This window comes from Stegostoma tigrinum, chromosome 38 (genome assembly GCF_030684315.1).
Source record: "Stegostoma tigrinum isolate sSteTig4 chromosome 38, sSteTig4.hap1, whole genome shotgun sequence".
Lineage (NCBI taxonomy): Eukaryota > Metazoa > Chordata > Chondrichthyes > Orectolobiformes > Stegostomatidae > Stegostoma > Stegostoma tigrinum.
Window position 1 is genome coordinate 5700052 of NC_081391.1, and position 18259 is coordinate 5718310.

An 18259-nucleotide genomic window follows, 5' to 3' on the forward strand; every position below is an offset into this window, starting at 1 on the left:
TTATGTATTTGTAGAATCTCTGTATTCTCCTTTACCTTATCTGCCAAAATCACATTGTGTGCCCTTTTAGCCATCCTGATTTCTCTTAAGTGCACTCTGACCACTATACCCCTTGAGGATTTCACTTGATCCCAGCTACTTATAAATGTCATGTGCCTCATCCTTTTTCTTCACCAGAGCCTAAATAATGCTAGTCATCCAGGGTTCCCTACTTTTGCCAGCCTTACCCTTCAGGAATTCTCAAACTCATTTTTGAAAGACTCCCACTTACCAGATGCCCCACTATCTGCAAACAGCTTCCCCCAGTCAACCTTTTAAAGTTCCTGTTAAAGTTCATCAAAATTGGCCTTGACCCAATTTTGAATCTGAACTTCTGGACCAGACCTATCTTTTTTGTAGCTATTTTATAACTAATGGAATTATGGTTACTGGTCCCAAACTTCTCCCCCACTCACACTTCCATCACTTCCCTGCTTTATTTCCTAAGAGGAGATCAGGCTTTGTCCCTTCTCTAATAGGATCATCTACATACTGCATGAGAAATACTTCCTGAACACACAAATTTCTTTCCATTCAAGCCCTTAACACTATGGCAGTCCCAGTCAATGTCAGGAAGATAAAATCCCTGACGATTACAATGCTATTTTCTTGCAGCTATCTGTGATCACGTTACACATTTGGTCCTCAAACTCTTCCTGACTAGGGATGGGGTGGGCCCTATAGTGCTATGCCATGAAAGTGATGTCCCCCATTTTATTTCTCAGTTCTACCCATATAGACTCAATGGACAAACTCTCAAGAATGTCCTTTTCCAGTTCTGCATTGTTCCCAAATAAAAATGCAACTCCCTTTCTTCTCTTAACTCTTCTTCTATCCTTCCTGTAGCATTTGTTTGCTGGAACGTTGAGCTGCCAGTCCTGTTCTTCCCTTTGCCATATTTCTGTAGTAGCTAAAATATCCCAGTGATATGTATCCATACATACCCCGAGTTCATTTACCTTACCAGTCAGGCCTCTTGCATTAAAATAAATGCAGTTTATTCCAGATTTCCTCTGCTTCTGCCTGCCCTGTCTAGTACTCGGATTACCAACACTGCCATTACTATGTAACTTGCTCTCATTAACTTCTGTAATATCCTGAACTTTCTCTTTCAAAACTAGAAGAAAAGCAACTTTTGTCCTTCTCACTGCAGTTAGAATGCAGTACAAGCAAATGCAAAGAAGGTGAACATGGAAAAACTTCATTTCAATTCAAAAGCTGTTTAATCCACAAATCAAGCATTAGGTTGGCAGTAAACTGATTGACAACTTGAATTTTTTGTTTGCAGTTACAGAGTAGCTCCTCAAATAAGAGAATTAAACAAAAATAGCAGTATTTTTAAATCAATTTACTATGAATTACCACTGGCAGTTTTTAAATTTGAGGCCAATGATTATAGCAACTTTCAGTTCCAATCATTGTTTGTTACCCCTTTTACACAAAATGTCAGTCTCCAGGTTTGTTTCTGCAGCAGGTGTGAATGAAACATTAAAACAGAGATGGTCAAGATCATGTCAAGGACGCCAACATCCCAATGAGTTATTTTATTATCTAAAATTTTAATCCAGTTCTTTTGCAAATGCTTAGCATAGCATAAATACTTCAGTCAAAAGCTAGGTCTGTCTAAATACCAATTCAAGTTACCAAAGCATAGATTCAAAACAATTCTCAAAGACTAGTTATCTGGTCCTTAGTCTTCACAATTTGTGAGCAAAAACAATATTCATGTGAGGATGTAACTATTTGTGATGAAATCAGGTTGCTTACAAAGTGTTTTACTTGAGATGTTTTACTGAGAGTTGTGTTAACTGAGATTGTGCAAACTGTACCTGGTTCATAGGTCCTGTTTGTGTCATCTGCCCAGGATGTGGCAGTGGAGGGTTTAAACGTTGTCCTAGGCCTGCCATCTGCATGCTGCTCATCTGTGAATATTGGTTCATTCCTGGATTAAACAGAGTTTGAATAAAATCATTTAGTAAAACACAAAAGTTTTTCAAACTATCTAAAACCAATGAAAATTGGCAACCTCTTCAGGTAGTCACCAAACACGTGCTTTTCAAACTCATTCTGAGTGATGCTCATGCCCTCATTTTCTACAGTGATGCGTAAAACTGACACAGCATCATCTTAATAGTAACTGTACCAAAAATAGCACTTTTCACATTTTAGCACTCATTACTGCATAAAACAAACTACCTATACAGAAAATGAGAGTTAATTGGCTGTTTGATACTCAATTCATCATTTCAAATTTCTCTCATAACCATCATGGGAACATCAGAACTCAATATGGCCTGAGTAATACAAGCTTGCAATCACAGATCGATATCATAGTGTTTTTCTAGCAACTCAGAAATCAACATTCAAATCCCATTACGGCAAATTACAAAACCGAAATCATAAACCTCGTCATTTGCTCTACCACCAGAAAATGACCATCATATCTGCCAGATTGTCATAAGACAATTTAACTAATACCTTTCAAAGAAAACCTGCTTCTGTTACGTGGCTTGGTCAACTTGACTTCAGTCCCAAACTACATGGTTGGTTCAGGTAATTAGTATTTATTCTTGAGTATATGTTTTAAGTGTACCTAAAATATCACTGAAATTCTATCAACAGCACAATGTTTAACGATATTAACACATTTACTTACCGGAAAACACATCTATGCTAAGACACCAGCAATTCATAACATACATCTTTTGTAACATTTTTTTAATTCAGATGTGCACTAAACTTGACCAATAAAATAACTACTGTCTCTCCTCCTCTGTGCATCTTAGATAGTGGTGTTGTTCCATCCATTACCCTAAACCCCACCCCAAAATTGAGGCTTACAGCTCAGATATTTATAAAGGTCTGGTTAGAACTTAAGGGATCAGGCCAAAGTGATATTTTCATGTTCCTTTAAGGGCAACTAGTGCACAATTCATAATTCATTCATACATTAGCCTTTACAGATTACTGGTATTGCATATCAGGCAACTGTCATTTAGCTACAGAATGAGGAATTATAGCTAAAGTCCTGTCTACTAGCAAATGCATCACCCATTAATGTTAGTGGATTGAAGGTGCTGATTGGAAAACGTCATGTTTGGTATTAGTAGTGATCAGTATAACCAGATTACCCTGTACACCTGTATATATGAAATACATTTTGAAGTTGAATTTTACCACTTGGAGTCTGCATCCGGTTCATGATCTGGCTTGGTACATTTGGCCGCATAATGGTCGGGTCAGAAAGCGGGCCATCTGAAATGCAAGAAGAGTAGGTTTAAATTACGTATAGATACTGAAGCAGGAAATTCCTCTGGCACCATCAAGGGTTAGGGTCAGCAAATCACTGAAGTAAAACAACTATTAATCCTTTATTTCCATATTTCACTTGAATGGTTTCATAATCCTAAATATGGTGCTATTTCAGGCCCTCTAACACAACACTTTTATTTAAACCCTGTTTTGCTTCAGAAGATGAAAGACTGAGTTCACACGTCCATTCACAAACCAATCTTTTTTAAAAATTATTTCAGATTATCCACTGCAGGAATAAAGGAATCATTTCCAACATCCAAAGGTTGGCTTCATCTATCACTGGTAAGATGCATGCCAAGGACGACTGTCCATCGTTTAACTCCAATCACCGAATACGTATGCACTGGGAACAAACTTCTTCTGTGATGGCTCAACACGAGTACTTCCAATCTGGCCTCATTCACAACCTCTCTTTCCTTATAACAGGAAGAGGGATAAGTATTCTTCTTGGACATATATGCATGGAGGCAAAATATGACTTGGCCATAATGTGCCCTTCCTGTCGTTAAAAATGACAGTCAACAATTATTGCCTAGGCTCACACAAATAATTACACTTTTTCTAAGTTGCTGTAGTGTCAACTTTGTAGACTTGCACCAATGCAAGAGTCAGTATTTTGAAGGAGGCGATGACTGGTGAAGAATTGGAAAAACAAATGAATATCCACAACATATGAAAAATAATGAATCTCTCACTGTCGCATCCTGTGCCTTTACTAATCAGATACAAATCTGATGCCATTTCAGTAAGTCATCTTACAATTGCTAACTATGAGCACAATTCCTAAAGCCACACAACCAATTGTTCGATTTTCATTTAACAAGAGACAGGAATCCCAAAAGATGGTTCCGCAACTTTACAGCAAAAGTGAAATGGGAGTTCAATACAAAAATATTGTTATCTGATATTAGACAAAGAATAATTTTACTCTTGATGCCACTTTTCTGATGAGTATACACCATAACTTTGTATGTTTGTTCACCAATACCTGATAAAATTTAACTGTTCTTTAATCTCTCCCCTTCTCTCACAAGGTACTGGTAGACAGTATCACAATACTGAGACAATATTTGGATACCTTGTCTAATCACACTTCTTAGATGCTAGATATATAGTTCTCAGTTAAAGCGATCAAAGCGTATGCAGAGAAACCAAAAACAAGGTAGAAATGGCTGACTAACCATGATCACACTGAATGGCAAAGCACTCAAAGGGTGAATGGCCTCTTCCTTTTCTTATTTTCTATGTTTCTGTACAATTATCCAGATTGTAAACACTAACTATTTAACTGTAGTGTTAACACTCAAACCACATCTGGTTGTAACCTGACATTCACAGAAATTCACTTTTTGGAAAGAATCCTTAAATAACATACTCGACTGAATTTTTCCTTCAAATGCCACTGCAAATGATACCTGCTCAGTGCAGTTTGGAAATTAAACATCAATAAGTTAGGAAAGAATGATATGCCATCACCCCATTAGACAACCTGATTTGACAGATTTAAATTAATGTCATTAATTTACTGAACTAATTAAACACATCCTTAAGTAAATAAAAGACACCCAAATAGGTACACATGCAATAAAGTTGTAGTCTAATTAATCAGTGTGACCAAAGGTAGGCCTGGTCAGTAGTCTATTAGTTATGGTTAAGCTAGAACACCAGGATAAAGAAAGAAAAATCTGTTAAATTCCTTGATGCTTTTACTGAATGTGGCATCAACAAATGCTGCATCACATTTACATTTAACAAACTTTCTAACACACACGTGGTTCCTTACTTGGGGGGAGTCCAGCTTGCAATTGAGCCATGCCTGGGGATTGGGCTGCTCCTGTTGGTAGCATTCCACTTTGGTTTGGCATTACACCCTGTTTCTGAAGCCTGGTGCGTCGCTTTTCTTCCAGTTCCTTCTGAATCTTGTAGATTTTCTCAGCCAGCAGATGGTAATATTCTGCCTAATTTTTCAAAAGTTGAAAAGGTTTTTTTTAAAAAAAATAGCAAAGTAAGACAATCTGATGGAAAAAAAAGAATATCCAGTAACACAGGGCAAGAAAAATTAACTCAAGCTGCTATTGGGATACATTCCAATGGACGGCAAGTGAAGATGAAAGTTTACAGATGCATTGCTTGCTACCAAAGGATATCAGAACAAGTTCCATCTGGTCTAAACTGCTTCCCATTTTTATCTGTTGGTAGCATAATTGCCTGAGCTTGTTATTTTTGATATTGTCTGATAAATATAAAAAAGAATTTCTAATTTGTCTGACACTTGGATTGGATCCTTCCACATGACTGAAAAAAAAGGTTGGTTATCCAGGTTTTGTAATTTTTTCTGAGAGATCGATGAAAAACTGGTAGTAAGCTCCTATCTATTTACTTGGCAGGTACTGTGTTATTTAACTATATTTACCATACTATTGGCTCAGGTCTCCTTTTAAAGATTGCCATAACATATCAAAGAGATTAATATTTGGTCTCAGTGAAAAGCAGATTTACCACAGCTTTGCCACTTATCCCAAGTGGAAACAGCACGACAACCAAAATATCATATTATTACTTGCCCTGCTGTTGGCAGACTCATACATGTCTCCTTCCACCTTCCGTGCATAAGCTACCAGGTTTTCCATTCGCCTATCTTTTAATGCGGCCGGGTCAGGTGTTGGGAAAATGGCTTGAACTCTGTATTCAAGAAGCCGATGGTTAGAAAATATTTAACTGCACAACAAGTTGAAATGTCAAGACGATCTTAAACCAATTCATACAGCTTACAGCTTCAAATCAAAACAGTAGGCTCCTTAGATTTTCTTACAAGTTATAACACTAATGTCTGAAGAACCTATCCAAACTATTCAAAAACTCTTAAAACATGTAACAGTGAACATTAGATTAATTAGTGCAGCACAGTATCAATATTCAGAACGATCACAGCAAACAATTTAATAAAATTAAAAAGAATAAATTGTGCCTCCACATGACAACACTAAGATGTTTGTTACATTTCTCTACAAATGTTAATTGATACATTATTAATTGTTAATTTTAAATGACAGATTGGCAGATTTTGATTAGCTGAAGCCATTAACAGTAGAAAGAGTCAGCACAATCTCACAAAGCAGCTGGCATTCAACATCTTGCATTTATTTAATGATCTGAAGGAGAAAAAAAAAATCCCAAAAGTCTCCTTCACAGAAGCCGATTCAGACAGAAATGGGAGGACAAGCCACCAAATGTCTGATCAAGGAAATGGATTTTTAAGGAATTTCATTAGAATTTTCCAAATGTATGTTATAGCAATGAATTTGTTACTACTAACATATCTTGCAAAGCTGGCTGTAGATCATGCTCAATGAGCAGCAGCCTTTTTTTTCATATAAAGGAGCTACTAATTGATGCTTTGTTTACCAAAAGCAAAGATTTCTCCATGGAGGAAAAACAGTTGGTTCATTTGATTGCTTCGTACTTTTAATACAAGTTACAGAGCTTGGTAAGTCAACTACACATAGTACTATTTGTTCAGAATTCAAGATATTCATTATGGGAAAATGCTTGATGTCAACAAATTAGGTATACAAAGATACAGAAGACATGAAGCTCTTCGAGCCCTTTAGTAGATCTATTCAATTAATCACACTGTGCTACTCCTTCCACACAACCCTGTAACATCTTTCCCTTCCAGTGTTAACTAATACCCTTTTGAAAACCATTATTAAATCTATTTTCACTATCCTTTCAGGTGGTGCATTTCAGATCATAACTGTACATAAACTTGCTATCCCCTACATTGCCTGGCTTGTTTGCTACCTGTCTTAAACCAGCCCAGCCCGTACCCGCCTCCCTAACCCATCCTCCACCTAAAACCCCACCCCCATCTCCTACCTACTGGCCTCATCCCAGCTCCTTGATCTGTTCGTCCTCCCTGGACTGACCTATCCCCTCCCTAACTCCCACTTACAATCACCTTTACTGGCTCCAATTCTGCCTCCTTGCCTCGTCTGTCTCCTCTCCACCTATCTGCTCCTTTATCCATCTTCCACCCGCCTCCCTCACCATTTATTTCAGAATCCCCCTCCCGTCCCCCATTTATCAAGAAGGGTCTAGACCCAAAAAGTCAGCTTTCCTGGTCCTCTGATGCTGCTTGGCCTGCCGTGTTCACGCAGCTCTACACCTTGTTGTTTGAGATTCTCCAGCATCTGCAGTTCCTACTATCTCGGCAATAAAAGTTGAGGTGAACCATGACTGAAGGATAAACACCAACATGGTCTCACTGAGACAAATGGCCTTTTTTTAACCCTATTCATTTGTGGGATGTGGACAACGCTGGCTGGCCAGCATTTCTTGCCTATCCCTGGTTGCCCTTGAGGTGGTGGTGGTGAGCTGCCTTCTTGAAACACAGCAGTCGTTCTGTTGTGGGTTGACCAATAACGCCATTAGGAAGGCAATTTCAGGATTTTAACCCAGCAATTGTGAAGGAGCGGTGACATATTTCCAAGTGAGGATGGTGAGTGACTTGGAGGTGGTGGTGTTTCCATATGTCTGATACCCTTGTCTTTCTAGATTTAAAAAAGTAGTCACAGGTTTGGAAGGTACTGACTGAGGATCTTTAGTGAATTTCTGCAGTGCACCTTGTAGATAGTACACACTGCTGCTACTCAGCATTGGTGATGGAAGGAGTGAATGCTTGTGGATTTAGTGCCAATCAAGCAGGTTGCTTTGTCCTGGACGGTGTCAAGCTTTTTGAGTGATGTTGGGGTTGTACTCTTCCAGGCTAGTGTGGAGTATTCCATCTTGGTCCTGACTTGTGCCTTGTAGATGGTTTTCAGGCTTTGAGGAGTCATGTGGTGAGATACTTGCCACAGTATTCCTAGCTTCTGGCCTGCTCTTGTAGCCAGTGTTAATGTGGTGAGTCAAGTTGAGCTTTTGTTTAATACTAACCACCAGGAGGTTGAGAGTAGGGGATTCAGTGTTGGTAACACCACCGAATGTTATGGGGCGGTGGTTAGATTGTCTCTTATTGGTGATGGTCATAGCCTGGCATTTGCATCACTTGCCAGCCCAAGCCTGGATATTGTACAAATCTTGGTGCATGTGAGCCCACGTTGCTTTAGGATCTGAGGAGACAAGAATGGTGCTGAGCATTGTGCAATCATCGAAAAACATGCCCATTTCTGACCTTATGATGGAGGGAAGGTCATTGATGAAACAGCTGAAGATGGTTGGGCCTAGGACATTACCCTGAGGAACTCTTGCAGAGACGTCCTGGAGCTGAGATGATTGACCACCAACAAAAACAACCACCTTTCTACGTGTCAGGTATGACGCAAACCACTAGAAAAGTTTGCCCCTTGATGCCACTGATTCCAGTTTTGCTAGGGCTCCTTGATGCCACACTCAGTCAGATGCAGCCTTAATATCAAGGGCTGTCACTTGCACCTCACCCCTGGTATTCAGAAACCCCTGTTTCTGCATCATATATCCGATGCAGTAATTTCCCTGCTTTTGCACTCTATTCCTCTAATCAAGCCAAAAAGCCCATGCATCGTTTTTAAACAGCTTTCTACATTTCTTCTACTACTTTCAGAGGTTTGTATGTACAGATTTCAATCCATCAGAACATCTTTAAAATTATTTTGTATCACATCTCTTCAAGCAATATTTCATCACTATCCTAAACATCTCACCAGTGTATAACTTCCATAAGTCTGTTATAATGCTGCTCAAGGCTTCCCACTCTTCTGATTTGTTTTCATTTGTTGTCCTAATAGGCTGGGGCTTTTTCCTCTGGAGTATCGGAGGTTGAGGGGTGACATCACAAAGATTTATAGAATCGGGATTAGGATGGTTAGGATGAATAGCCAATGTCAGGGTAGGGGAATCTAAAGCTAACTGACATAGGTTTCAGTTAAGGGGGAAGAAGATTTGCAACTTTTTCCAGAGTGATGTATACAACGAGCTACCATTCCAAAGGTATCTGGATCTGGTCACCACAGACGAGTTGAACCGAAGGGTCTGTTTATGTGCTGTATAACTCTATGACTATCTAACTGTACAGTTCTAATTCTGTGGTCTTTATCCTGGTAAGGGAAACGTTAGAAGCTTAAAGGAGGAAAAAAATTACTTAAGTATGAGGTCAGAGGTACATAATAGAAATTTGGAAAATGAAGGGGCAAATGAGCTGCAGGTCAATCTGAGATAACCATAATGTGAAGAAATGCTTGCACGAATTAAATGTGTTATTTTCCAATACGTAAAGTTAGACAGTACATGTTATGGATGTTAGCATGCAACAAATTGTGATGACAAACAAGGTAGAACGATTCATCCATTTATCCACATATTTAACAACTAAATATGCAACATTTGCACAACTCACAGGCGAGTCACATACTCAAGTAGTTAAAACTCAGAATCAAAGGGGATCATCTTGTGGCACAGCGGTACTGTCCCTACCTCTGGACCGAGACAACTGGGTTCAAGTCCCACCTGCTCCAGGAGATATATAATAATATCCCTAAACAGCTTGTTTAGAAAAATGGGTTGTCAAAACCCCTCAATCAACAAGCTGTGAAACTCAGGACCAAGGATCACATATTGTGAATTGCTTTTAGTTTCCTAAGGTTGAATCTATCGCTTGCATGAAAGTTTTAGTGGTGACTTCCTTGATGTCTCAGTTGACTGAAGTATAATTAGGTCTTGAGTTGAAATCTGCCTTTGGTATTGGATAAACTGATGATGGAAGCTACGAGTGCCCCGAATGGAAGAATTATGCAGATTTAAGATTCTGATTATTGTTATATGACTTTTGCTGGAGTCACAATTGCATGGTTATTGGATGAACAGAGAATTTGGACTTGGCTGCGATTACCCTGCCCAAATCAAAGAGGCTGCCAATACTCAAAAAAAAGCAGAATTCTCTGGCAAAACTCAGGTCTGGCAGCACCTGCAGAAAGAAAGCAGAATTAACGTTTCGAGTCCAGTGACTCTACATCAGAACCGATACTCAGCTTAGTTCTTGCTTCCAATTAAAACTGATGAAGCACAACACAGGAGCTGACCTATTTTGAAATGTACATTAGGCCAAAAAAAAATCAATCATCCTCAACTGTCATGAATGAATCACTGGTACAGTGGCTAAACCTAGGTCTTTATCACATATACACAAATTCACATGTGCCGATAACTTACAGTTTATGAACAAGGTGATTGCGTAGGTCCTGAGTGACATCTTCGTGCCATGATTTCCGAATGCCTGTACTGGAGGGGGGTGTTGCTGTTGGCACCGTATTTAGATTACTAACATTTGTGCCATCACTTAGCATTGGGCTGAAAGAATTAAAAGATAGTGTCAGTGATACAATTTGTAAGAAATTTTAAATGGGCAAGACCATGAAAAATAATCTCTTGGCCTTTAACGAACTTGTCTGAAAGATGTGATATCATTCTGTGCTAAATGAGCAGGCACAGATATTGACCACATGCATTTTCATTTTACTGTTAAGACAGCAGAACTTTTTGGCCTGATCGTAGTGAAAGAGGACAAATCAATTTTTGGTCAATACAGCATTGGCATCCAAATGTGTGTGTGCATTTTTACATTACATGACGCACTGCAGATGAAAAACAAAACTAAATCAAAGAGCAAGCATGAATCCAGACTTACTTAGGTGAGGTCATAGATGGCAATAGCACAGCATCATGCAGCAAGTTGGACTGCTGGTTAGGGGCTTGCACACCAACATTACTTCCATTCACACCCATTTGGCTGGAACCTGTAAAGCCAAAAAGGTTATTAGAATTCTAAAACATTTTCCACTGATGACAATTTGATTAGTTCACAGGCAGACACTAATCCCGCTGTTGCCATTTTTCCAATACTGTTTTAGATACAAAATAAAGATATGGTGAAATAAGTAATTTTGAAAAATTAAGTTCTTTTAAAAGGAATAGAGAGTACTTTCATTCTGCAACCTGTCTCCCAAAGTGTCCTGTGCAACCACTATTTTGGAGTGGATGATTAACTTAAGCTGCATCCGTTTTGCACACAGCAGGTACCTACCCATAGCATTCATAGGCCGCAGAGATTGGTGCCCCTGTGAAGCCTGAGACGATTGCTGGTTCTGCACCTGAGGTTGAGGCTGCATCTGGTTACCCTGATACGTGAGTCCAAGTGCTGCATAGGCTCTCTCTATAGAGCTTGGATCAATCTGACTGGTAGTGTTTAAACTTGGCGTGTTCTGCTGTCCAACTCCTACCGACCCTAACGAATTTCCTAATCCTACAGCTGCTCCAGCTAGCAATGCTGCACAAAGATAAAAAGAAAAACACACAGATCAAACTGAATTGAAAGCCAACATCTCCTTGAGACAGCCAAGTTTCTATTAATAAATGAATTAATTGGGACTCAAGGAAATGGTTGGGGAGAGGCAGGATAACACAGAACATAGAACAATACAGCGCAGAACAGGCCCTTCGGCCCTCAATGTTGCGCCAACCTGTGAACTAATCTAAGCCCATCCCCCTACACTATCCCATCATCATCCATATGCTTACCCAATAACAATAACCCTATGACAAGGGTGGGATCTCCTCGAGTGATGTTTTATGTAACTGTTATCTTGGTCCGTAACTTAAAAATTTAATGTCAGCACACAGTAGCTACAGTAATTGTAAGTGATGGCCTAGTGGTATTGTCAGCAGACTACTAATCCAGATAATGTCCTGGGAACATGGAATCAAATTCCACTATGGTGGAATTTGGCTTTGATAAAAAATCTGGAGTCAAGTGCTTAATGATGATCATCAATTAGATTAATCACCTAATGATAATCATGAATCCATTGCTCACTGCTGGAAAAACCCAATCAGGTTCACTAATATCCTTTAGGGAAGGGAATTGCCATCTTTACCTGGTATGGCCTACATGTGACTCCAGCCCTTCAAACTGTACTCTAGGCAATAAACTCTGGTCTAGCCTCATCCCATGCATGAATTGTATAAACTGCCGTTTGCCTAACCCTTTATTTTAACTGGCTAGTACTTGAAAGTCTCCAACCAGAGTACAGATCTGAACTGATTGAGCAGCACTTCCAACAGCTTTCTCAGAGCTTGTAGGAAACATCTATTATTTGTAAGTCAAATGCTTAGTCAAAGGTGGTATTGCTGAAATTTCCTTTTATTAAAAAGAATGGAAGTCTTCATTCCACATAGTATCTTCAACCACCCTGATGCATGTTACTGCCTTTCAATTTACTATATCCTACAATCTCTCACCACAATTACTCCAAACATTGAAGGTTTCCTTTTCCCACCACTTTTCCCTGCAAGCTGGCCACACCTCATGTGCGTATTTTTCATGGGGTTTTTAAAAATTTCTCCATTTCTGATTACGCTCCGGTAACCAACATTTATGCTTTTAAGGCAAGTAATTAATGAATCTCTAAAATAGGAGCACTGAAATTGCTATAAATAGCATACATTTTGTTTCCATGGCCTTGATATTGCTACATCATCTTTCTGAGCAGCATTTAAATTTCTTCTAAAGCACCATCCATCAGGTTTACCTCCTTGGATTACCATGTTCAACATACCATCCTCCAATACATCACCACCATGCCAGACTGCCAACACAAAGATCAGCCTCCACCATTTACACAGTTCCAAATTTCTACCCTGTTACTTTGACAGCCATCTGCTCTTACTCCAATATATGCCGCCCATTACCCTTCGACACTCTAGATCATCTCAGTTGTTTGAAAACTGCACAAGCACATCCTCCTCCATATGAGTTTCCTGGGCTTCGAAACAAAAACGAGCAAATATTTAATTCATAACAAAACACCAATACAACCACAATTTGTCCTCGCTAATACCAGCAAAACTTCAAAATCTATAACACTGCAATAAAATGGACCATAAATCAAAAGCCCTGTTCATGTACTGTACACATCATAAAATGGAATATTTCTGATCACAGCGGAACATCATGAGTAGGAATACATTTAAATCTATCACAACATATTCTGAACATCAAATCACCTGTGGCAGACAAATTCCATTCATGCAGACCACAAAAACACAGTCAGAAATGGAACAAAAAACAGGAAACAAAGCTAGCATACAACACTGGATGCTTCTAAACTGGAGGGAGAGACAAATACTTTCAATTTGTACTGGCCCTTCAGAAAATAGCCAAATCACAGATTAACTGGTAGCTCTATTTCCTAAACAATTGGGACTTTGGCCTTGAAGTAACAAGGTTCACTTTAGCAGAACACGGCATGCATTACTTAGTAATACAAGCTTGCCCTGAAGGGAACAAGATTATATTGCATAATTAGTACAATGGCATACAGAAGTTTTTTTCCCATTAACTTGCCCTATAGCTCATAACTAAGGTTCCCAGAAGCAAATTTAAGAAGGCATTCCTCTAAGTGATGAAAAGCATTAATTTATTCTTAATTACCCTTTGTTATTTACTAAAAAATGATTAAATCTAAAGCATGAAAATTATATTCTGTAAAGAACTTAAGCAAATTCATAGATAATGGGAACTGCAGATGCTGGAGAATCCAAGATAATAAAATGTGAGGCTGGATGAACACAGCAGGCCAAGCAGCATCTCAGGAGCACAAAAGCTGACTTTTCGGGCCTAGACCCTTCATCAAATTCATGATTACTCGTGGCAAGTGCATATTTTGAAACCACAGCTGCACAGTTTCATTATAAATTTTGGATGGTTCTTTTCACAGACTTACGTTGCTGGTTACGTTTGTCCCCAGCATTTTTCAGAGGGAGACAGACAGGACAGTCATGCCTTGTGCAGTTCTTCCAATGGGAGATGATCTGACGTGATGAAGCACAGTGTGCAACTGCAGGAAATCGACAACACAGAAATAAAATGCTGATAAATAAACATGACGATAAGAAAATACAACCAAGTCAGAACTGAGCTGAGAAAGAAATTCAAGAGTCTAACTATTATTTTCATACCAACCCCCAACTATCGCAGAATTAATTGTAAATTAGGATGGTATTAGCAGGATGTAACACAGGTTAACTGTAAAAAGAAACAGATTCATAATAAACCTGATCCTGGAGCACTCCATAAACACAAAACATCCATCACATGTTCACAGGAGAAATCTGACAGAAATTCCCTTGAGTCATACAGCATGGAAACAGACCCTTTGGCCCAACTTGTTCATGCCAACCATGTTTCCGAAACCAAACTAATCCCACTTGCCTGCATTTGGCCAATATCCTTCTAAATTTTTCCAAATGTCTTTTAAATGTTCTAACTGTACCTGCATCTACCACTTCCACTGCAGTTCATTCCACATACGAACCACCCAGAGTGTGAAAAAGGTGCCCCTCAGGTCTCTTAATTCTTTCTCCTCTCACATTAAATATTCACCCTTTAGTTTTGAACTCCCCTGTCTTAGGGAAAAGACCTTTGCTATTCGCCTTATCCAGCCCCTCATGTATAAACCTCTGAACCTGCTACACTCCACAGAAAAAAAGTTTCAGCCTATACAGCCTCTCCTTATAACTTAAGCCCTCTCTGTCCTGGCAACATCATTGCATTTTTTCTGAAACCATTCCAATTTAATAATATCTTTCCTGTAGCAGGGCGATGAGAACCACATACAGTACTCCAAAAGTGGCCTCACCAACATCCTGTACAACCACAACATGACATCCCAATGTCAATGGTCAATACTCAATGGTCTCAGCCATGAAGGCAAGCATACTAACACCACAACCCAGGGCCCTACCATTAAGTGTACAAGTCCTGCCCTTGGTTGTCTTACCAAAATTCAATACGTCACATTTATTCAAATTAAAACTCCACCTGCCACTCCTCAGCCCACTGGCTTAATTGATCAAGATACCTTTGGACCCTTAGACAGCCTCTTTGCTGTCCACGAAACCACCAATTTTGGTGTTATTTGCAAACTTACTAAGCGAGCCTCCAAATCACTTATGTAACTGACAAACAACATGGACCTAGCATCAATCCTTGCGGAACACCACTGGTCAGAGGCGTCCAGTCCAAAACAAACCACCTATCATCACCCTTTGTCTCCGAACATCAAGTCAATTTTGTATCCAACTGGCAGGCTCTCCTTCAATCCAACAGGATCTAACTTTACCAACCAGTCTATCATGCAGAACCTTGTCCAAGGTTTTACTAAAATCCATGCAGACATCTACCACGCTGCCTTCATCTATCCTTTTGGTCACATCCTCAAAAAACTCAATCAAGTTTGTAAGACAAAATTTCCCAAGCATAAAGTCATGCTGACAATTACTAATCAGTCCGTGTCTCTCCAAACTGCATGTAAATCTTAACTCTGAGAATGCCCTCCCACAACTTACCCACCGGGAACTGTAATTATTCAGTAAATGTAAATCCCTCAAACAATAGCCTCATTTGCTGAGTTAAAGAAACTGGGGAATTAAACAACGGCAAAGAGATTGGGGGACTACGTTTCAAATTATTTAGAAGCAAATAGGAAATCTCATGCAACCCTTCATAACACAAATTCAGTTCATACTCACCCTGACAGGATTTGCCAGCTTGACAGTGGGTCATATGATTCAGAACATTCTTCATTGTTCGGCAGTGTGGCAAGTTACAGGGTCGCACCTCACCATTGGCTTGCTCCCGACGCTGGCATTTGTGCGCATGTAAGAGCAGAACCAGTTGTTGTTGGATGAGTTTTCGTTTTTCTGGATCTGCTGTGGGTGCAGAACCCATTCCCTGTGCTGGGGGCTGCCCTATTCCTCCTTGCTGCACTGAAGATGCCTGCTGCGGCTTTGGAAAACAAGAAAGCATTTCTGAGCACCCTGAATAACATCAAAATGTCTCAAAGCACTTTACAAGCAAAAACTCAAATTCAAAACAAAAATGCAGCCAACAGTGCATTACAGAACATGGCAGCCAAATTGCTGAGCAAGATCCTACAAACAGAAATAATTCAGTTTAACTGCTCATCTGTCGCCACCTCCAATAATACAACACACTGAGTACTACGTTGAGGTATCAGTTATTAAGTTTTTAAAGCCTCTGGAACAACCAGAGATGAGAATGCTACCGCTGTGCCAAACTGCAGATCAAGAAGAAAATTAGCAAAACTCAGCATACTAAATTATGAGAGACTATTTTTATTTTTAGCAGGTATGCTTGCAATTGGTACTTCTGTCGAAGCCCTGATAATAGATTTCATCAGAATTTTAGTACTGACTATTTGTCACCAGGTCTTACAAGATTCTTGTCCTTCTAACTATTCATCCTCTTTCTGGAGTCCTAATAATACTCACTACACGTGCACAGGTGGAATCATCTTTGTCACATCATAACCAGGGCAATACAATAACTGGCTCAGCAACATATGGTGGTATGTGAAGACTGATTCAAAAAAGAGATGTGAAAGTCTTTTGATAGTCATTAAACATATTAATTCTCACAAGTACGGCAAATCGGCACACACTTATCCCTTAACAAGGCACCAAATTTAAAAAAATAAACACACTCCGAAATTCTATTTTGGCATTCACTGCTTGTGTGTTTTGGTCTTATTTTCCTTGTTTAACAATAAAGTTGACAAGTTAGGAACTGAGGAAGGGCAGAATTTGAGACAGGTGAACTGCTCAGCACTCACCAAATTTTGCAATCCAGCACCACCAGAAGACTTCTTGTCCAATGCAAACTGCGGCAGACTGTTCCCTAGGCCACCTTTGCTTTGCATCTGCTGCCCAAGTCCACTGGTACCCAGTGTCTGACCAGGGCTTTGTCCGTATGGCTGGCCATAAGGATTAGGGGTGCCCATCATTCCCATCTATTGATTTAAAAAAGGTAAAATGAGCTTCTGACGCTTAATATGGAGAGTGAGACATTCACCTTGGTCCATTCAGTCCAAGGTTAACTACATTATCTGGAGAAATGATGATTAATTTACAGGACAGTGTACATCAAGTCAAAATGCTGACAAGTGATGAATTCTTAAAGTTAATATTTCAAGAACATTTGGAAAACCAATAAGAAATTAGAAGGTTTGACGTGAACGCAAAAGTAAGAATTGATGCAATGTTGTAAACTTCAAGGTCAGGAAAACCAAGTCGTGTAAAAACATTCAGTTTAAAATGAGCTTGGGAAATTCGGAGCATACTTAAAGAAGCAACGCATGCCCTTTTCTGATCAGATAGAGATCTATGGCTCAAAAGGGCCTCCAGTGGCAGAAAACAAATACTACATTACAAAGCAACTAAATACATTCTATAGTACATTCTATAATGTAGTTCGCGGCTTGAACAAAATTCGCACAAGTTCATCTTGAATGAGTAAACCCACAGGTGCATTTTTCAACTTTGCTATAAAACAGTTTTAAAACCTAATTAGTTCTGGAAAACAAAGCACATTTTCATTTGAACTGGAGGAATTACATCTAACACATTACATAAAAAGTTATTATGGTCAAGTCTGAAGAAGAGTCTTATTCTAATTTGCTTCAATATGTTTTAACAGCAATAAAGCAAAACCTAATGTTTTTAAAAATAGCCAGCTTGTTTTATACATATTGGACATTTGAGTAATGCAACACCATGCTTTATGAATATTGGGTTCATGCTGTCCAAAATTTCGCATAGCACTCTTACGGTAATGAGGTAGTTACCATGAAGGACTCTTCTTCTCAGCCTCTCCCCTTGCCAGAGGCATGATGGCCGTCAAATTGAACCACCACCAGTCACTTCTCTCTAATGACACAGCAGCCCTATGACCTGGTAAAATTATGGTGACTTTTTACAGTAATGAGCAAACTAAAATAGTAAGCTTGACAGAAAATGGTTGTTACTTACCGTTGCCATAAGCATTTCATTTTAGCAAGTGTAGACTAGGAGGTGA

At 39.3% G+C, this 18259-nt stretch overlaps 1 protein-coding gene across 1 annotated transcript in view; it reads right to left on the reverse strand.

The window, feature by feature from the left end:
- LOC125447226 (histone acetyltransferase p300-like) overlaps positions 1 to 18259 on the reverse strand; it is a 178522-nt gene that overhangs the window by 101383 nt on the left and 58880 nt on the right. Inside the window, 10 exon segments of the mRNA XM_059640819.1 lie at positions 1869 to 1981; positions 3217 to 3294; positions 5138 to 5308; positions 5915 to 6036; positions 10540 to 10677; positions 11015 to 11123; positions 11411 to 11653; positions 14109 to 14222; positions 15916 to 16171; positions 17019 to 17195. Of these exon segments, the coding sequence (XP_059496802.1) occupies positions 1869 to 1981; positions 3217 to 3294; positions 5138 to 5308; positions 5915 to 6036; positions 10540 to 10677; positions 11015 to 11123; positions 11411 to 11653; positions 14109 to 14222; positions 15916 to 16171; positions 17019 to 17195 (1521 nt within the window).